Source organism: Mangifera indica, chromosome 6, assembly GCF_011075055.1.
Source record: "Mangifera indica cultivar Alphonso chromosome 6, CATAS_Mindica_2.1, whole genome shotgun sequence".
Lineage (NCBI taxonomy): Eukaryota > Viridiplantae > Streptophyta > Magnoliopsida > Sapindales > Anacardiaceae > Mangifera > Mangifera indica.
Window position 1 is genome coordinate 18,783,644 of NC_058142.1, and position 23,332 is coordinate 18,806,975.

The window sequence follows — 23,332 nt, forward strand, 5'->3', positions numbered from 1 at the left end:
CAAGAAAGTAAAGGTTGATGGAAAAGACAAGGCGGAGTTTAACTATTGCCACAAACAATTGGTTAGTGGGGGAAAAAATGACACTAGACATTTACATGATCATCATAAAATTTGTTCAAACAGAAAATACCATGATGTATCACAGAAGTTGCTTGTGGGATCCCATAGAGAGAATAATAAGTTGACATTATCCACTTATCAATTTGATGAAGAGGCAGGTAGAAAAGATCTTGCAAATATGATTATATTGCATGAATATCCTTTAAGCATAGTAGATCATTGTGGGTTTAGGAGATTTTGTAACACTATTCAACCTTTGTTCAAGATGGTCTCTAGAAACACCATTAAAAAGGATATAATGAACATTTATGATGTTGAAAAGGGTAAGACAATGAAATTGTTAAACAAAAATTTAGGGAGAATTGCAATCACTTGTGATTTGTGGACTGCAAGCAACCAAAACAAAGGGTACATGACTATTACAACCCACTTTATCGATAACAAATGGGAGTTATAAAATAGACTTATAAGGTAATTTTTTTTTTTTTATGTTTAATGTCTTTTAATATATTTTGTTAATATATACATTCATACATATATATGTATTCAGTAAACAATTTTTTATTTGAATTGTAGGTTTGTTTATGTTTTTGCCCCACATACAAAAGATGTGATTTCTGAGGTATTGGTTGATTGCTTTTATGAGTGGAATATTGATAGAAAATTGTCCACATTGACTGTGGACAATTGTTCCACTAATGATGTAATTATTGATGATATCTTGAATAAATTGCCATGTTCAGCACTGATGATACATGACTATTACAACCCACTTTATCGATAACAAATGGGAGTTATAAAATAGACTTATAAGGTAATTTTTTTTTTTTTATGTTTAATGTCTTTTAATATATTTTGTTAATATATACATTCATACATATATATGTATTCAGTAAACAATTTTTTATTTGAATTGTAGGTTTGTTTATGTTTTTGCCCCACATACAAAAGATGTGATTTCTGAGGTATTGGTTGATTGCTTTTATGAGTGGAATATTGATAGAAAATTGTCCACATTGACTGTGGACAATTGTTCCACTAATGATGTAATTATTGATGATATCTTGAATAAATTGCCATGTTCAGCACTTATGCTTTATGGTTCATTGTTTCATATGCGTTGTTGTGCTCACATTCTCAATTTAACTGTTCAAGATGGTTTATCTGTAATTAGTGATGAAATTGCAAAGATTCGAGAGAGTGTTTCCTTTTGGAGAGCATCACCTAAAAGAGAGCAAAAATTTGAGGAAGCAGTCAATCAGTTGGGCATTCAAAGTACAAAGAAGTTGTCTCTTGATTGTAAGACTCGTTGGAACTCAACTTATCTTATGCTTAATACTGCTTTGATTTACAAAGAAGTTTTTTTTCAGTTAAAGCTTCGTGAGCCACAATATAAATGTTTACCAACGGAGGAAGAATGAGATTTGGCACAAGATATTTGTGGGAAATTGGAAGTATTTTACAATGCCACTCTACTATTCTCTGGTACTAAATTTTTGATTGCAAATAAATATTTTCCTAAAATTTGTCAAATCAAAATTCATTTGACAAAATGGCTCATGTGTGAGAATGTCATGATAAAGAAGATGGCTGCACAAATGATTGAAAAATTTAACAAATATTGGAGTGTGATTATGGTGTTATAGGTGTGGCCATTGTTTTAGACCCTAGATTGAAAATGAAATTGTTAGATTATTTCTTTCCTTTGATATATGGAGATGATGGCAAATATGAAATAATTAGAATTCAATAGTATTGTCATGATTTGCTTTATGAATATCAACCGGAGCATGGAAGTAGTACAAGTCAAACTTTGTTTGTTTCATCTCCTTCTCAATCTAGTTTTTGTGGTGATGAAGAGTATCTAGTAGATTTTGATATGTTTATTGAACAAGAATCAAGTAATATCTTGAGAAAGTCAGAACTGGAATGTTATTTAGAGGAGCAACTTCTACCTAGGAGTCCAGACTTTGATATATTGACCTGGTGGAAGTTAAATGGGCCTAAATATCCAACCTTGCAGAGGATTGCTCGAGATATTCTTGCTATTCCAGTCTCTACTGTTGCTTTTGAGTCTGTTTTTAACATTGCTGGAAAGGTAATAAGTCCATATTGCAATAGACTTCATTCAGGTACATTGGAGACATTAATGTGTTCTCAAAATTGGTTATGGGTTGACCTAAAAGGTAATAAAATGAATTTTTATCAACTTTAATATAAAGTTAATCATTATTAGATTTTGTCTTTAATTTTTTTTATTTTCTTGAAAAGTGAAGAGTCTTGTTCGACAATCTACGATGATAATAATTCAGAAGATAGTAAGTATTTTTCATTAATCTCTAAAATGTTGGTTTTTAAAATATTGCAAGAATTTATTACCTATTTTTTACGTGTTGTAGTTGATAATTGATGATATGGATTTGAGTTTCACTGTCTAACCTTGATGTTTGACATGTAAGTGAATTTCGATTTTCTAGTATATTTTAATTAGTTTAATATTTTTAATTACAAATTCTTCATTCCACTACTAATTCTCAGATTTAATTAATGATTTAAATCATGATCTTTAAACTTGTAAACAAGTATAACGTAATAAATAATCTTCTGAGTTACTGTGTCTTCATCAAAATAAGGAGTTTGAAAATTCACCTTTTTACTGATGTGATTGCAAAATTTTAGGAACTTTTCAGCCTAAGTCATCTGAATTCTGTATTACAAACCTGTCGGTGTAATATTTGAAATACTCCTGTACTTGGGCAAACAGAAGGATTCTTATGATTGTCTTTCAGTGTTATGTAACTATTTAATCCCAACAGTAGCCTCCAAAACGTATTGCAAAAGGCTAGCTTGTACATTTTGTACAATCATTAATACTTGAGCGTTAGACTTACCAACTATGTTGGCTTTACCACATAATGCATCCAAGCTCTGCTGCTCTATTCTGGAGTCAGCAATATTGGCTCTAGCAAAATTTAATTAGTCTACAACATCATTAATTTTTCAGTTATGACATGTATTTTTCTTGAAAAATTTTGCAGAAAAGTAGCAGATAGGCCAGAGGATCAAGCTAAGTGGGGTGAGATTGCTGATGTTGTAGCAGCATTGTCTATTCCAGTTATTGCTAATGCCTATGTTTTTGAGTATGATGATTTTCAACGCTTTAAAAGTGCCAGATATTGTCTAATTGTTTTCTTATTTCTTCAAACTTCATAGTGTGATGGAATTGGCAATGTCAATTTATGAAGCAATGATTTGGACATTTAATTATACATATTTTATTTTATATTACAGGAAAATGTGCTTGAAAGATTTAAATATTTTCTATAAAAGGTGGAACATTATATAGAAGTTGTGAGATCTTTTTGATATATTTTTGTTTAATTAATTTCATTCTAATAAAAAAGGTACTCTTTTGTAGTTTTGTAAAATTTATTTATTGATTATTAGAATTATTAATAATGCACCATTGAAGAGTGTACATTCATAAAATATTAAAAAATTAAAATTTATTGACTAGGAACATTGAACGAAGTGTCGAGGCAACAATTTACAAATAAATAAATAAAATTTTAAATTAATAATTGGGATTAAAATACAAGGAAATTATCATATTAACTTTATTAAAGAAACTTAATTATTTTTTTATTAAAGGTACTGAACTGTCAAAATACAAAAAAACCAAATTTTTTGATTTTTATAAAAGTGACTAAACTTTTGGATTTTTTTTAAATAAAAATGACTAAAGTTTTAGTATTTCTAATTGAAGATATTAAACAAAAATAATTAAAATTATTTGTTTTATTTTGTTTTGAAAATTATGTTATTAGTTTGCTGCGTTTAATAAAAAATAATAAGAATTCATTCAATATAAAAATCTAAAAATTTGGTCTATTTAATAAAAAAATTAGGAATTCAATTCATTCATAAGAAAAAAAAAACAAAGTTTGGTAAGTGATAGTATGATACCTATAGGTTTTTATTTTGCCAATCATTTATCTTGATTGTTCCATCTTTTGACAATCAATCGACCAACCCTAAGATTAGTCGACCATATACATTGATGAGTGGTGTTATGATATGACAATCAATATTCCCTGTTGATATATGACAAAATTTTGAAATTTCATGCAAAGATCATATGAATAATATTATATTATAGATTTCATAATTAAATTAATGGTTTTGATTATGATATATAGATGAAAATTCTTTCCTTTGACAATGGGCTTTGGCATGGTCTCATATAATTGTAATATCAACTATGAAATTCATTTTCATACATAAGAGTGGTGACTATAATACTATAAAAAGTTTTCGTGTAATAAGCCAAAACAATGGAGCAGTTGAAGAAGATAGAATTTTTTTTTTAAGTGGTTTGGTTGTTAGAGCAAAACATATGCCTAGTATGTTATTATGAAGAAGAGGCTCAGTCCAATGCTGTGTTTGAGGCCCAAGTTTAGTCAATTGTGAAGCAGCTCAATATTCATGAATTCTAAACAAAAGTTCTCAAGACGGTGAGTTTTGGCTTAATACAAAACACATTAGATTGGAAGAGAAAAACGTACTTGAGAAGCTTCCAAGTACACGAAGTTCAAAAAACATCTTCAGCAGTTCTCTTGTCTTCTACATTTTTTTCTTCTCTTTTTAGTTTTGATCTCAAATTGTTAAAGTGAGTTGGTTTTGAATCAACGACCATGATGTAATTTCTTGTTCACAAGATTAGTGATCTTTTGATTTGTTGAGTCTTTGTATTTTTGAACACTCTCAAAATCTTTCATGGTATTAGAGCTACTGACTTGCGACTAATGGCTTAAGATTCGGGATTGTTCACTGCAAGGAGTCTGATGACTCTTGAACAGAGGTTGATTGGTGAAGAGTCTAGAAAAGTAGTTTGAGTGAGCTTCAACACTTTTCCAATTTCAAGTCTACAAGCTATAAGTCCAAAGTTAACCAAGAACAATTATCGGTATTGGCGAGCTCAAGCTTTATACACAGTAGGAGCACATGGGCTGAGGGAGCATCTTATAAGATTAGTCTTGCACCCTGCTCCATTTATGCTTGCCAGTATCTTACAAGATTAGTCTTGCACCCTACTCCATTTATGCTTGCCAGTTTTGATGTTGCTTTAAAAAGACTCTAAATAACTAAACCCTGATTACTTTGTTTGGATACGGTTTGATGAATTATTGATGAGCTGGTTATTTGCGTCAATCTCAGAAGATATGTTTGGTACTGTAGCAAATTGCCGAACTACTAATGAAGTGTGGAATACTTTAAAGCAATATTTTGTGATTGAGTCTAAAGTAAAAGTTGCTAGTCTTAGGAATACATTACAAAATTTTAAGAAAGGAAATCTTTCTGTGTAAGAGTATATTAGGAGAATTAAGGAAATGTATAATACTTTAGTTGTATATGGTCAAGAAATAACAAAAGAAGAATTGATTAATTTTGTTATAAATGGCTTGGGACTTGAATTTGAGCCCATAATCACCATTATTGTGACCAATCTGGTTTATCAAGTGAGAAAGTTTGTTTAGCAGATGTTAAGTTTGCAGAAGTATGAGTAGAGGCTTAGTAAAATTCTTGGTCTTTCTAGTCAATAGTGGTATGATAGGTGGTGATATAAATGCATTGTATTCTAGTTCCAACTCAAGACAAACTGTTGGTGTAGAGAGAAATGGGTAGAAGCCATTCAGACCTATGACAAATGACAATAACTCCTGTACACAAGGTAAAAGTAAAGGAAGTTACTTTAACAAGCCTAAGGTTATTTGTCAATTATGTGGGAAAATTGGTCACATGGCCTTACAATTTATCATAGGTTTGATATTACATTTTTAAGGCAAAGGGAAAACCAAGAGAGCAATAATCACATGGTTAATACTGTTTGTCTTACTATTTCTAGTCCAATTCTAGCTACTTTTGCGTATTATTATGTTATCCTCACCAGTCTTAATAACCATCAGTGTACTCTCAGTTTTAGTCTCATAGCTACAACAACCACAAGTGTATTCACAGTTTCAGCCACCACAGTCAGTACAACACAATCATCAAGGTAGAGAAGGAGTGTCATAGATTCAACTAGTCCCCAGTTCCAATCAAGCAACAACCCAAGTAGTATAACAAACAAATATGAAGGGTAGTACAACTTGTGGTATATCAAATTGTTCCTCAAAATCTTATTATGTTTGTCTAAGTACTATAGAGGATTTGAGTTGGTCATGGACTCAAAAGCATCTGATCATGTCATCTTGAAGGTTGATCATCTAGCCATTAAAGAGGATTATGTGGGATTTTAACAACTCGAAGTTGGGAATGGTGAGTGTTAAAAATTTCTTATATTGGTTCCATTTCTCTGTCTACATTGTTTTACAATAAGTTCTTACACTTAAAAAAACATACTATGTGTTCCCAAAATAACCAAAAACTTGTTAAACATTTCCAAGTTTACTAGATATAATGATGTTATGGTTTAGGGTAAATATCACAACACTCCTTTTTTTGGATAATAGTATTCATTTAGTTAATTGATTAGAACTTTTACAATGTTTGCCATAGGAAGTGAGTAAAATTATGCATTCATTGGATGCTCACAATAAAAACAGTGAAAAGGAAACTCCCAAAGCTTTATTTACTAAGGAGAAAGGAATAACCTTATCATGTCCACATGGCATTTAAGAAATACTATTTATTGTCCTTCTAAGAGACAATAATTGCAGGAATTGTCCATCTATTTAGATGTGAAACAGATTGGTTTTGCTAAAGTGTGTATTGAATTTGACTTAGCAGTAGGTTTCCCAGACTTTTTTGATGTTATCTTGCCCAATAGAGAATTAGTTATGATATCAGTTGAATACCAATAGAGACTGAAATCTTGCAGTTGGTGCAAGAGATTTGACCATCACAGGAGCTTGTGTGCATGCGATCCTGAGAACAAAGTCAAAGCATTTGAAAATGGAAAACCTTCCAAAGGAGGGAGGTGTGGGGTGTTGAAGGAAGGGTGGACCAAAGTGTGCAAAGGGAAAGTAAAAAAAGGATATGGAGTAGAGTAGTAAAAGACAAGGTAAATTTTTTTAGAATAAATTTGATGTTTTTGCTAAATTGAGGCCAACGAGGAAGGTGCTTCTATCGAGTTGATTAGTGAAGAGAAAAATTTTGCTCTAACTAATGCCTCTGGTAAAGATTTTATAGAAGTTATGACAATTCCATGAAGAGTTATAAGCATTGATCTAAGAAATGTCAAAGAGGTGTCAAGCTCGATAAGAAATATGGGAAAGAAAGTATGGTTATGTAGGTCTCAAAAGGCTCTCAAAAACTTTTGAGGAAAATTCTATTAAATGATGGTAATCCAATTGGTGAGTTGAAGAATTTGGAGTTGAATTTTAATCACTTGGTTGAAGAATACCCACTTAACACTATTGATTTTAACCTTCCTTCTGCAAAGAGTAACTTGGAACCCAAGCATGTAACTTTTGCGATAAAAGGCAATCTAGTGGAATTGATAAATTTGACTCAAAATGTTAGCAATACTACCTATGTTGGAGAAGTAGAGAAACAGATAACTCTTGGAACTTTTAATTAGGTTCAAGAGGTTGAGTTAAGTGAGGATGAGATTTCTCCTTTAAACAAGCCATTTGGAAAATTGATCAAAGTGGATGAAAAAGACCTCAAGAAAAATAAGGGAGATAAGTTGAGCAAAGATTAAAAAAAAGGCTTATTAAAAAAAGTTGAAAGAATGCCTCCCAACTCATCTCTCAAAATTTACATCAAGCTACGGAATATTAGGGGCTTAATAACCCCTTAAGAAAAAAAGAGATTAGACTTTTTGTCTCTAGAAATAATCTTGATTTTGTTGCTATTGTTGAAACTAGAGTTATGGATAACAACTTGGATAAAGTGAGTAAAAATACCTTTGGCGATTGGGAGTTTTGTCACAATAATGAAACTAATCCTAAAGGTTGGACTTAGATTACTTGGAACTCGCAAAAAATTACAGTGATGATTGTTGAAAAAAAGAACAAAGTATTCATTTTGAGATTGAGCTTGCAGGTGGCATTGAAAGGAGAAAACTTTGGAAAGACATTAACTGATTTAAAAATACCTCTAATGGATTAATGTTATTAGAAAAAGGGAGGAAAGATTGGGGGAGTGGTTAGATGGGAATTCCATGAAGAAGTGTTGAATAAATGTTGCAGTGAAGCTTATCTTAAAGACCTCATATTCATGAGGGCTTACTAAGGAGAAAACCGTATTGCTTGCAAGTTTGATATAATCGTAGTAAATTGAAAGTGACTTGAAATATTCCCAAGATCTATGGGGGTCTTCCATCTCAGTGGGTTCTCATACCATAGCCCATGCGTTCTTATTAGTGGGGATAATGAAACAAAAAGGAAAATAAATTCTTTAATTTATGGGTGAAGCATGAAAATTTTTTGCCTTTGTGAAGAAGCTCAAGAAAGTGAAAATGGCCTTGAAGGAGATTAATAGAAAGGAGTATTGGAATATTTCTAAAAGAGCTAGATGTGCTAGGGAGAGATTGAATAGGGTCTAAGGGGCCTTGATAAACACCCGCAAGACAATAGTCTACTTGAGGAAGAGAAGATTTGTGCTAGGGAGCTTCGTAGACTTAGTTGGGTGGAGAATCCCTTATGAAGCAAAAGTCAAGGATCAAATGGCTTAAGAAAGGGGACCAAAACACAGGTTATTTCTTCAAGTGCATCAAGGGGAGAAGGAATAAAAATGCCATAAATGGGCTCTTCCTTAAGGATGCCACCTTTACAAGGGAGAAAAAGTGTATTAAGGAGGAAATAGTGTCTTTGTTCAAGAATTTGCTTTGAAGTCGTGGTGATGTTTATTTTGACGGTGATTTTAGGGGCCTCCTAAACTTTGTTGTCCTTAAAGAAGTGGCTCTTGATATGGTTAAGGAAATTACTAGTAAGAAGATAGGGGGGACGTTGTTTGGCATAGATGGTAACAAAGTGCCGAGTCCTGATGGTTTTGGATCTCTTTTCAATAAAAAGGCTTGGGATATAGTTAGTAACGATATAATTAAGGCCATCAAGTATTTCTTTCCTTTGGGATCTCTTCTCTGTAAGGTCAACAACACTATTATCTCTCTTGTGCCTAAATGTGAAAACTCGTTAAGGGCTAAAGATTTTAGGCCAATTTTGTGTTGCAATGTTATTTATAAATGCATTGCATAGATTATGGCCCATAGATTTAAGAATGTGCTTCCTTCTTTTATGAACAAATTTTAAAGTGCCTTTGTGGGGGGAAGGAAAATAAGTGACAACATCCTCATGTGGAATGAGCTTCTTCACAATTACCATAAGAGTGAGAAGAATAAGAAGAAGTGTGTTATTAAGATTGATCTCATGAAGGCCTATGATATAGTGGATTGAAGTTTCTTGATAACTATTTTTAAGAAAATTGAAAGTCACCCTATGTTTCTTAGGTGGATAAAGGAATGCATCATCACCCCCTTATTCATAGTGACCATCAATAGGGAACTTGGAGGTTTTTTCAAGAGTTTTAGGGAACTTTGCCAAAGAGATCCTATTTTCCCCTATCTTTTTGTGATTATAATGGAAATCTTCTTTAGAATCTTTGAAGACATGGCTATGAAAAAGGACTTTTTGATTGTTGACATTCTAAGATATTTCAATGTATAGAATTCGAATTTAAATTTTGTTCTTTTGATTTTCACCGTTTTTGGATATATCGATTTGTACTTTTCATATTTTCGAATAATTTTTTGATTCTTGACATTGTAGGGTATTTTAACATATAAAATTTGAATTTTGGTTCCATTTTTTTGATTTTCACCGTTTTAAGATATATGAACTCATATGTTTCAGATTTTTGAGTGATTTTCAATTGTTGACATCTAGGGTATTTTAACGTATAAAATTCGAATTTCATTTTCGGTTTTTCGATTTTCGCCGTTTTAGGATATATTGACTCATATTTTTTAGATTTTCAAATGTTTTTTTTATTATTGACATTCTAGGGTACTTTAACGTATAAAATTTGAATTTCAGTTTCTTTTTTTTTATTTTCGTTGTTTTACTATATATCGACTCATATTTTTCAAATTTTTGAATGATTTTTCAATTATTGATATTTTAGGGTATTTCAACATATAGAATTCGAATTTCAGTTATGTTTTTTTTTATTTTTACCGTTTTAGGATATATTGACTCTTATTTTTTAAATTTTCTAACGATTTTTTGATTGTTAACATTGTAAGGTATTTCAAACTATAAAATTCGAATTTTAGTTTAGTTTTTTTGATTTTTGCCATTTTAAGATATATCAATTTGTATTTTCAAATTTTCGAATGATTTTTTGATTGTTGATATTCTAGGGTATTTTAACGTATAAAATTCAAATTTCAGTTTAGTTTTTCAGATTTTTATCATTTTTGTTTTGATTGTTTTTCTATTTTTTTATCTTTTTATTTTTTTATTTGTCATTTCTACATTTGTTTACATATTTTTTTTTTTATGAATGTCTTACAAATTTTCAAAATTTTTTGTAGGATACTTATCATAAAATGGAAACGTGTTAAAGGTGAGCTATAAATCTCCGATGTGTCCAGACACTTTCGGGCAGAGGTTATATGTCGTACACAATGCACCGCATTGTCTAAGATTACATCTACATTGACCTCGAATCAGCTTTGACTGTTTGAGATGACATGTTTTGAGCATCTCCTTCGTCTACCCGATGCCAAATTTTTAAGAGTGTTGATTCATATATTCCTCCTACGACAGCTACATCGGCCGTCCGTCAAAGATTAGTTATGGTTTAGGGTTAATGGAGTTGATGTGAGATTCAGTCTGTTTGAGTTTTCTTTAATGGCAAGACTATCATTTAGCCAACTCACTGCTCTTTCATCTTATATTCTCTGCTCATCCAAACATAATATCAGAGATACATACTTTTGGGGCTATCCGAAGGTGTAGTATCACGACATAGAATGTGTTTTTTTGGCTAGACCATGGGGGGATAACGATATTGATGTTGCCAAGATGATCTTACTGTACTGTCTTCACATGGCTTTATTAGGGAATTATCAACGAAAGAAAATATCTATCGAATACTTATAGTTGGTTGATCATCTGGATGGCTTAATTCCTATCCTTAGGGCGTTGCCATGTGGCAGATGATGTATGAGTCGATGTTGTAGGCGAGTGATAAAGTCTGCTTCGAACAGATACCTGAAATACGCAAATATGACCTCCACGAATTTCCTTTTGCATTTCAGGTAAGTTTAAATTTATTGATTATATATATTAATTAGCAAAAATACAATTTGATTTATTTTAATCATTAATGATTATATTGCAGTATTTGATATATGAGACAATGGACTCCTTGTATGATTGAGTTGATATGATCAATATCCATGTGTCCCCATGGATGTTTAAGTGGTGTACATGAAACATCCCTATTTGAAGTCATATGGGCACTATTTTCACTGGTGACCAAGTGTGTAATCGTTAATCTTCATGAATAGGATGATGTCACATTTCTGCTTCATCCATCATTGATTGAGGAGGCTCTACCGTGGTATGTGAACTTCTGTGAGTACACCAGTTTGTCAGATACGTATTCCTCTTCATTATCTTCGATGCCTCCCTTGACATGAGATGAAGTTTTCCCAGTCACGCTACTTTCAGATATACCCGTTGATACTCTTGGGACACTTGAGGAGCCTACTCAGTCTCATATTATAGAGTAGCCTTTATGTCCCCTTGAAGTTCAGAGCCCAGTGGCTGAGACCACAGAGTTTCCTAGGGTTAAGGACCATGTTACTCATCCTCTCATGGAGGAGTGTCCCCCGTCTGTATCACCCAATCTATCTACAGTAGATATGAAATTGGCATACTGGGGCACTATGATTTTATGTGAGATTTCCTGTTTTTGCAACGAGGTGTGATGACTCAATTATGCGATGATTTGTCCTCTTAGGTGACTCGATTTGTAACCTCTCCTAACCATTGGGTGTGTTACAGAAAAACGGCATGAGTTCTCCTATTTTAGAGGGCCCAGGGAATATTTTTCTCCTTTTCATTATGCCCTGTAACACTCTCAATTTGTAATTCATACAAACCAGTCCCACCAATTGACTGGATTTTTATCAACTTAACCACAATTAGTAAAATAAATACATAATAATAACAATTATAAAAATTATCACCCACCGAAACTTTATAACCAATTTTCAAAACTAGTTATATATATATATATATATATATATATATATATATGTATTACATATACATTATAACATTTAAGTCAACAAAATTATGGTGCCTTCCTCCTTTAGCCTCATGTCTCATTAGTGCTCCCCAGGAACCTTTGCTGCATTTCTTTACCTGTAAAATATTAAATTAAACGGAGTGAGCGACTATGGCTCAGTAAGAAAATCATACTAAACACTTAAAGTATTTCATACCAGTATTAATCTTTTATAATCTTTTCCATACTCAACGTGTCTGAACTATTTACAACAAAATAATTGACACAGAACACGCATTTAACACATATCATAATTCTTTTCTTTCACACATTTATTCATTTCCTTACTATACAGATATGATTCACTCATTATGATTTATGCATGTATGAGTGCCATGACATTTTTATTTTCTGATCGTACATCTTTCTCAACTCTTTATCAGCCACACAGGCTTGTATGCATAATTCTAATGCAAATGACTTTCATAAAATATTTACTAATTTGTTTCTCTCTCATTCTCATTGATCGATTTAGACTACAGATGATAGTACTTGCAGTCACCATACAAAATATAATTCTCTCTTACACGCATATTTTTTTTTTTTTTGCTGTCCACACAATACAACTAATATTTTTCTTTGCTGTCCACACAGTACAGCTGATATTTTTCTTTTGTTGTCCACACAGTACAACTGATATTTTTTCTTTGCTGTCCACACAATACAGCTGATATTTTTTCTTTGCTGTCCACACAGTACAGCTGGTTGTCCACACAGTACAACCGATTATTTTATTTGCTATCCACACAGTACAGCTGGCGTGTAAGGATTTTTAGTATGTTTTCTGCTTTCCTGTATCATATGAGTTATTGTAAAAACATGCATGACTCAGAAAATATTTTTCCTCTTTCTTTATTTTTTCTAAATCATGCATATATTATGATTCCTCATGTATGCATATATAATCATAATATGAAATATGCACATTTGTTATTTTCCCTTACTCTTTTCATTCCTTCTCAAATTTCATATTATTTTCTCATGCATTTATATATATATATATATATATATATATATATATATATATATCATGCCTCAAATTAATTTCAATTATACAATATAGGCTTAATATAAGGGTTATTTCACATAACATGCACATAATTAAACAACATTAACCTATATCGCATAAAATGACATTTTTGCCCTTATGACCAAAATTACCTTTTTACCCTTATGGCCAAAAATTACATCATGAATCCTAATGAATTTCTTTATCCTTTTAAGCATAAATCACCTTAATTCTAATACCTTACATACTGATATAAGTAAAGGTTATTTAAATAACCTAACTCAAATTTACTTTAAGTATGTAAAGTATGAAATTCTTACCTTTTCTTTTCCAAATAGGTGATTTAAGCTTATTCACCTTCTTTTCTTCTTCTTGGCAACCTTAATCAACCAAAAATATAATCATTCATCAAACTCCCAAATTTCACATATCTTAAAAATTAAATTTCTTACCTTAGAACTGACCAGAATTGACAGATCTACACTTTTTATAACTGGGGCCTCTGGAAATTAGGTGGTTTAGCTAGGTTTTTGGACGAATTTTGGTTAAGGGAAGTTTTTAGCTCAAACAATGGAGGTTCTCGGCAAAATGGAAGAGAAAATGAATAGAAATAAGTTTATAAGCCTATTGGACCATTTTGCCCTTAACATTTTCCATAAATTACTATTTTATCCTTAGCCAATTACCAAAAACCCTTAGCACCACCATATAATTTCAAGTGTGCCCTTCAATTTTAATTCCCACTTTGTCCCTTGAATTTTTATAAAATGACCATTTTACCCCCTTTGAAAAATATTGCTCATTTAGTAGTTTTCTCTAATTCTTTTACAATTTCTTTACACAACAAGTTATAAAATCCATTCTAGGGGTAATTTTGGAAGTGGAGTTTACTGATACAACTGAATTCGGATGTTACACGATTAAAGGATCGTTTGACTCATTTGGAGGAAATCATCATGCGTACATGTCCAACTCCAGTTGATCAGGTTGTAAAATCACATCTTATTTATTACTTATAAAAATTGTATTTCGTTATTACTCTAACAACTATATTAACTTTGCATAGTGTATGCATGACGATGTTAGAACGACCTTTTCCATTGACAGGTCAATACCATCCTGTCAGCCAGATAAGGTATGTGTTTAATTTTTTAGAGATATTTAATGTTAAATGTTATTACTATAGTTTGATTATGTTTTATATGAAATGTCACTGATCAAGTAATTATTACTATTACCCTAAGGTAGTCACTATGAAGGGGTATCGATTGACCATTTTGTTACATCATCTTCTGATCTGAGATATGTTATTTATCGGTGATATTCTATTTTGTAATTAATTGTCATTGATTAATTCATTTTATATATTCGTATAAGGTCTTGCTCATAAAGGCTTTTTAGTAGGATTTTTGATTGCTTCAGATCCCCTCATTGAGGTATGAAAATTATTGTAATTATTATATTTTATATGAAATATCATTTTTTATTTTGTTCTTTTCATACATATAGGTTACTGGAATTGAGGCATTATTGATCAAGAGTTCTCCCCGAACACCTTCCTCGACTATAGAGGTAGTGTTTTTTTCATGAAATATCATTGATCAATTTGTCTTTTCAATTATTATGTTTATTTAAAAATGTTTTGACTCCTTTTCAAGGTGAGCGATTGTGGCTACTTGCTGATATCCCCAGCTCTAACAAAAAGACAATAAGTATTAGTTCATAGGGGGAAGACTTATAGGAGGATGTTTCCTATGCAAGCCAAATTAAGGTATATCCATTATAATTTGTATACAACTATTCATATATACTGATCACTGATAATTTCAAATATATAATTTTGCAGTCCGTCAAAGAGGTACGCATGGTTGACTTGACTACGATAGAGGATTCTCTAGCAAACCTCATTTGGCATACATGGATAAGGTAACATTAATCTATTAATTTGTAATTGTTACTTAAGAAGAAATAATGAATTAATAGTTATATGTACTTGTAGTTGGTTTGTATAGCATATGGTCGGATCGTTCAAAAGGGTATACTCGTTTGCACCTCGTATATAAATCCAATCAAAGGGAGGGTGAAATGATAACTCCGAACCATTCCGTCCTCTACTGCAGAGTGTGAAGAATCTTTCCTCGCATGGTACACTGGAGTTGTGACATCCAACGCGTATCAAGTTTACTTCATCTGGTTTAAGTCGAAAGACAATTTCTGATGGATTATGGTGGAGTTGTGCGAGTGACTGATCGACGATGTAAGTTATCTGTACTATATAATTTGGTTAAAATTTTGATATATTCGTCAATAACTAACACAATTCAAGTTTTTTATACCATTTCAACATGTGGATTCTATTTTGCGTATATTACGTCAACACCAGAATGATCACCATGCGACGATTTCGTAAGAGTTGGCAAACCACACGGTCAGGGGAGTACTAGTTTCTTGGGCTCTTCACAACGATGGTTGAAATAGATTATACCCTAGGATTGTTTTACAAACCACGAGGGATAGTTGATATGGTATAACATCATATTATTTTCATTGTAATTTACGTTGAATTATAATATAATCTACACTTGTATTCATTCTAATTTCTCACTGTTTATAAGTTTTCATCCTTATAAACTTTGACTATGCACATTGGGTATATAGAGTTATAGATTTTCGTGATTGATCGATTACGGTGTATGACTCTGAGGTATCATACTAAGGGAATATAGGGTGTCTCGAGTGGCAGATACAACCGTATACAACATTCATGCTAACATTATTAGAGGTGACTAATATCTAGACAGTTTTTGGGCATACACCACGACATGATTTCCTAGTATTACATCGAGTGAAGGGTGTCCCTTAGTAGGGTGAAGGCTCCGGTGATTGTGACATGTTTATGTTATGCTTTTTTTAGTGTTTGACATTGTCACGGAATGTAGATTTTCCTCGAGAGTCATCTACCTCTATGCATTGGCGTTTAGCGTTATAGTTGTATTTTCATTGTATCAAGTAGATCACGGATGTGTATTTAGTTCAATCATTATTTATTTATCGTTCTTCAGATGTTGTTATGTATTTATTTATTGTATGTGTGTATGTGTATGTATGATATACTTTATTTATTATTATGTATAGATATGCGTTTGATTTCATTTTTTAAATAATTTTGTCATGAAAATAATTATATGAGATTAAAGTGATGTTATTAACTTTAAATTATGGTATTAGTGAAATACTCAAAAATATTTTCAACATTAATATCATTATTATTTATTTAATATAATTCAGGTTCAATGACATAATTTATTGATTTTTATAAGTTCAGCTGAACACACAGGTAAAACATACATTAATGAAATCAGGAAAAGTTAATTCTAATAATTGGAAGAAGAGATTATTCATATAATATTTGTTACATCACATGTGAATACAATTACAAATTTGAAACAATAATCAAAATACATTGATTACAAATAATTAAAACAACAGTCATGAATCATATAATTAATAAAACTAAATAGAAGCTTGTCAAGATCTTGATCCTTTACATTTTTTGGATAAATCTTGTGGGGTGGAGTTCAAGACTGGTTTTGGGCTTTTACATTGGGTTCAAATATGCCTTGGTTCCCTTCAACGACTACAAATCCTAGGTGTAACATTTTTTCCTTGTGAAGGATGTCGATTTCTGTTAGAAGAATGACCCAGATGACGACTTTTGAGATAACTCTTTGTTTTGGTGCATATAACTAGTTTGATTAGTTTCCAAGAGGATTGACAAGTTTCTCATATATTGTATAATAGAACTCGGTGCGGAAGAATGAATGAACCCATGTGTTGACATTTGTGAGCCTCATATGTCTTACAACAGCAACAATATGATTGCACAAAATATGTGAAAACTGAAACTTTCTATATGTGCAAGACATTTCATTGAAATCCATAATGCCCATATATTCACCAAAACCAACACCTTGATATCGAGTAGGTGTAATTGGGCAAACCTCCAAATGTATAGACTTTGATAGATGATGGCTGATTTTCTCCTCCGTCTAAGGGGTGACAAAGTTAGGGTATTCATTTGTAATTTGAAAAAATATTGACAACACATATGTTAGTAGCACACAGAAAGAAAGAAATACATGCTCAAATATATAGTTATTAACAACTGGGTACGTAATTGCATGGTTTCTCCTCTCATAAAACCATCGTTGTAAGATACCACAAATGAACTCAATGACTATCGTGATAGACAAACCCCATGCATGTCTGACAAAGGCGTTAAATGAGTCTGCAATATTAGTTGCATGATGTTGTATCGATGCCCTAGAAAGTGTGCTTTGCTTTATTGCTCAAATTTGACCTCATGTAGATAAACCCCAACTTAAGGGTTCATTGCATTATAGCCTCAAAATTTGCTTCTGTATATGATTTTATGGCTTTCTAATGTACACCCGTAACCTGCAAGGTAATAAATAATATGAGAACTTTATGATCAAAATTTAAACAGAATAAAAATTTAATATATGTTTAAACACGTTACCTTTGAGTCTCGTTTGTACTTTGCTCGCATGTTATACAGTTAGTGATGACAACAACATCCATGATGGACATCTGGAAAGACTTCATCTATTGCAGAATATATAACATGATGTCGATTTGAGATTATGACCAATTAAGAGATGTCATGGATGCATTCTTTAATCTTCCTGAGAAACCAATACCATATGTCGTGATCTTCTTTTTCATCGACACCGAAACTAATGGGGTATATCTGTTTATTACCATCGAGGCCCACCGCAAGGAAACAATGACCTAGATATTGACCTTTAAGGAAAGTAGCGTCAATGCAAATAATGGGTCGAAGATATTCTCTAAATGCATGAACGAAACATCCTAATGCCATGAAAAAATACTTAAATCGATGATCATCATCTGTTTTAATAACGGTAATGGTTCTCGGATTAGTACGTTGTAAATTATAGCAATAATTTGGTAACAATATAAATGATTCTTCTGGTGAGCCCCTTAGTGAATTTAAAACCTAATTTCTTGTCCTCCAAGCCTGTGAATGTGAAATGTCAATTTTATTTCGGTCGGTGATGTCCATAATTATTTCTTTCGATCGATAAATTTGATCAATCAATACAAACTTTGATCTCATTAATTGACCTAAAGCTCAGGCCTTAGCTTGTCGGTGATGTGACATTATTTGATCAACTAAACATGTGTGAGTTGGATTCATTTGACAGATTTGAAACACTTTACCGACTTTGGATTTGCTTGTAGATATATATCACTGACAGTTTTCAGCCTCGCACTTAATATTCCATCGCCCCATATCGGACTTCTTAACCTTGAATTGAAATTTTTTCAATAAGGCAAATTGCTTCACAATATCTTTCAATTGTTGTTTATTATGAAAAATATCACCGAACTTTATAACATTCTCCTCTCAAATCGATCTTGTACCACTTGATGATGTTGATGACTGTGGAGGAAAATCATGAAGCCACCTAAACGGATCAGTGGGGACATTGTCAAAAAATGACCTAGAATAATTTCCATCACCCAAAATGGGATCTTTAAGTTGCAAACTATTCATACCCTTGGTAACAAGTGACTTATGCTCGGGATCTACCTTTTCAAAAGGAATATTAGTCATGTTATTTCCATCAAAGTCACACCAATCGGGAATCTTATCTTTCTCTCTATGAGCCCATGAGTTTGCAATATACAATGCATCATTACTGAAATTGATCAAGTTTTTCAAATCATATGTTTTTTTCACTCCACTAATTTCTTCTTCTTCTACTTCTTCTTATCCTTCAATCAGGGTACATGTAACAAAAACAGAAATACATTCCTATAAGTGTTGAGACATATCAATAAAACCCTGGACATCTTTATCATTTTGGATCTATACGGGGCAGTAGAGAGCAATTTTTCTTGGCTTCATTGATAGTTGAAGGTAGTATTTTATTGGATCAAAACCGTAAGACTCCTTCAAAAGTTGAATAAATCCCTCAAATGTTGTACTAGAGGGAATTTTAATTAATAGTTTATATCTTCCATTCTCCTTGGTAACGAATTGATGTATAACCAACCATTTTAATTATCACTCTTACAATAATAAATTTGTGAAAAAAATTAATCATTTATAATAAAAAGTCTACTACAAACATTTAAAATAGTCTTACACTAGTTAATATCAAAATACTCATATTATTTTTTTAATATTTTATTTAACAATTTATAATTATCTAACATTTTATTTAATATTCTTATATGTTGTCTTGTATAAAAAAACATCTATCTATTCTTAACATATAATTTAAAACGTTCTTACAATGATTCATATCAAAATACCCTTCATATCTTTTAAATATTTTATTTACCCCATAATTATCTAGCCTTTAATTTTATACTCTTGTATGTTGTTTTGTATAAAAATGCATCTATCTATTGTTAACATATCATTTAAAACCGTCATATAATATTTAATATCAAAATACCCTCCATATTTTTCTAACATTTTATTTTCCCCCTATAATTATTTAACATTTCATATAACATCATTGTATGTTGTCTTGTATTAAAATGCATCTACCTACTCTTGATTGTTATTTAAATCCTTCTTATATTGTGTAATATCAATATAGCCCCATATTTTTGTAACATTTTTTTGAGCCCCCTATACTTATTTAATCTTTTATTTAATACCTTTGTATGTTTTATTGTATCAAAATGCATCTATCTATTCTTAACATGTTATTTAAATCCTTCATATATTATGTACTATTAAAATAACCCCCATATTTTTTTAACATTTTATTTTACCCTCTATAATTATCTAACATTCATTTGACACCCTTGTATGATATCTTGTATCAAAATGCATCTATCTATTCTTAACATGTTATTTAAATCCTTTATATATTATGTAATATCAAAATACCCCCATATTTTTCTAACATATCATTTTACCCCTTATAATTACTAACATTTCATTAACACCCTTGTATGTTGTATTATTTAAAAATGTATCTATCTATTCATAACAATTCATTTAAAACGTTATTACAATGTTTAATATCAGAATACCCCTCATATTTTTTAACATTTTATTTAGCCCGCATAATTATCTAACACTTCATTTAATACCATTGTATGTTGTCTTGTATCAAAATAGATCTGTTTATTCTTAATCTATTATTTAAATCCTTTATATATCGTGTAATATCAAAATACTCCATATTTTCTACCATTTCATTTAACCCCTAAATTATTATTTTATATTTAAATATCCCCTTTACATGACATACAAACTAAATTTAACAAATAAAATTAAATTTGGAGTTAAGATTCGTATAAATATTTTTTTTTCATGATTTGACTTTTTTGATTAGAATTCAGAAATACGAACTTTTTCCTTCCGAATGAACCCGTATTAATTGATATTAAGTAAAAATGAGAGTGAGAGTGAGTGTTTGAGTGGTATGAAAAACGTTTATAATAAAAGAGAGAGTGTGAGGGTTTATATAGATGTGATCAAAAGTAATTTTGATTTTTTAAAAAAAATCTATGGTATTTTTGCTTAGGAATAGGAAAAGAAAGATATTTTTACTTAAGAATTAGTTAAATAGACATTTTTGCTTGATAAAAAGATAAAATAGGTATTTTATATAATTTCCCGATTTATAATTCTTCTTGGGTCAATATGATTTGAGTATTTCATACAAGGCCTTCATTCTTTTGAGCTTAAACTGTTACTTCCTCCATCCAGAAGTTATTCTTTTATTTAGATGTCTTCATAGACGCAAGAGTTCCTTTTTATATTACAATGATTCATTAATCAATTCACACTCTTCTTCTTATGATTCCATCTCCTCTAAAGCAAAATAAATTATGTATTCTTTACTTGAGAACAATTCAGACTGCACTTTTTGTTAACTTCTCTTCTAGTTTTATCTCTTTCTTTTCTATATATACTAGACGGCCTCAAAGGTTTTATCATATTATTAGAACTGCAATTCAACTTACTGGTTTGGACTACACCAACATTAAGTCCTTGACAGCATTTTCATCTTTCAGGGAACTGAATTATTTCGTTATAAGCATGATGCAAATGAAATTTATATAGCATTAATATATTAGTGTTCATATATATGTGTGTACATATAACCAAACTTGGAAGAATTTGAGAACTTTGGTAAAGAACTTAGAGCAATTTTTTCTTTTAATTTAGCTTGGTGCAGATTGCTTCCACGGTGCCAATAGAGGCAAGTCTTTCAACCCATTTCTTCTTCTTCATCTTTAATTGGTGCGGTCATAAATTTAAACTCAATGTTATTATTATTATTTGCAGTTGGTTATATCTAGATTGCCAACATTATTGATTATATATTTAATTTATTATAGTAGCCAAGATTTTTCTGTTTAATTTTAATTGCCATTTACTATATAAGATCTGGAAATACTTGAGATGAATGATGAATTAATATTCTAGTTAATATATAACATAAGGTTCATCTTAGGCTGCAAAAATCATTTTCTAGTATTTAAAATGTTCATTGTAGATTCACCACGAATAAAGAGCAAATAAATCATGCAGCTGGATCAAATGAAATTATGATTGCTCCACCTAGTGAAAAAATGGATGGTACATTTTGACTTTGCAATAAATTCTGTATCTTTTTCTTTCTTCTTCTTCTTCATTTTATGTTGCATTTTCTGAATACCATTTAGTGTCAAAAGACGAAAGTGTGTTGCACTTCCAAAATTCATCTTAATTTTTTTCATTTATGTGTCATGAATATGATAGACAGAAGTACACCACATCACAAATCCGGTACATAATTTAATAGAGTGGAAAAAATCGTAGTTTCCAACAGAGATAGATCTGTAAGTTAATTACTAGCTACACTTAGACAAATATATATACAATAATTCCTTAGCAAACTGAACTGAATTTACTTCGACAAAATTTAAATCCTTAACAACAACAACTAAGGCATATGAATTCAGCTGCAGTTTAGGAGTAGCTGATTCATTGAACAATTGGAATTCTCTTTGAATTATCACTAAGATTTCACTGTAAAATAAATAGCAGGACATTGACAAAATTCTGCTAAACCCTTATAAATTCTGTAATTTATTTGTTAGATTAGATATGTATTGTTATCTGAAACAATAATAATAACAATGCTACACCTATTGCTACAAAATACATTGTCAGCTGATTCTAACATAATGTTTATTGTAGTGTTACCACCAATGCAGAGCAAAGAAATCATGGAAGATAATTCTGCATCCGGAAGTGCCTCAACTGAAACAAAACTTGAGATTCTGATTGCCCCACCTAATGAAAAGCGGGCTGGTACGTTCTCACATTGCAAACGCTATATCTGATTTTGACCACGCCTTTACAAGTTTAATTTCCAAGGGCAAATGCGATAAATGCAAGTGTAACAAAAATTTTATACATAAGGTTGTTCTTGTTTCAACTTGACAGAAATTGAAACGAGAAATAGGCACTTCCGACTGTACCAGGCTGCACTTGAAGGTGATTGGCACACAGCTGAAATAATTTTCAAGGAACACAAAAACGATATTACAGCTAAGCTATCTAAAGAAGGGGACACCGCTCTCCATATTGCAGCTGCAGCAAGGCGCACTACTTTTGTGAAAAAGCTGGTTGAAAAAATGAAAAAAGAGGATTTAGCAATAAAGAATAATGCTGGCAATACGGCCTTTTTTCTTGCAGCTGCGTCCAACAGGGTTGCAATTGTCAAGGCTATGATGGAGCAGAATGAAGACTTAAGAAAGAACAAAGGTGAAAATGATATGTTACCACTTGTCATGGCAGCTAGGATGGGAAACAAAGAGATGATAGAATACCTTTATGAAGCTACTGAAGAGGAGTTATTAGATGATTCTGAACGTTGCTTGTCAGTCTGA

The 23,332-nt window shown here is 31.4% G+C and overlaps 1 protein-coding gene across 1 annotated transcript; it reads left to right on the forward strand.

The window, feature by feature from the left end:
- Window positions 1-2,956: 2,956 nt before the first annotated feature.
- Window positions 2,957-23,332, forward strand: LOC123219764. The gene is made up of 5 exons (XM_044641743.1): window positions 2,957-3,006; window positions 3,099-3,200; window positions 21,952-22,034; window positions 22,638-22,751; window positions 22,887-23,332. The coding sequence occupies exons 1-5, from the start codon at window positions 2,957-2,959 to the stop codon at window positions 23,330-23,332; spliced, it is 795 nt and encodes a 264-aa protein (XP_044497678.1).

Excerpts from the sequence above, each read along its gene's own strand:
- LOC123219764 (XM_044641743.1), top strand. The coding sequence starts at position 2,957 with ATGTTGGCTTTACCACATAATGCATCCAAGCTCTGCTGCTCTATTCTG. Across the intron at positions 3,007-3,098 it reads CTCTGCTGCTCTATTCTGGA|AAAAGTAGCAGATAGGCCAG; the intron begins GTCAGCAATATT and ends AAAATTTTGCAG. Across the intron at positions 22,752-22,886 it reads ACCTAATGAAAAGCGGGCTG|AAATTGAAACGAGAAATAGG; the intron begins GTACGTTCTCAC and ends TCAACTTGACAG.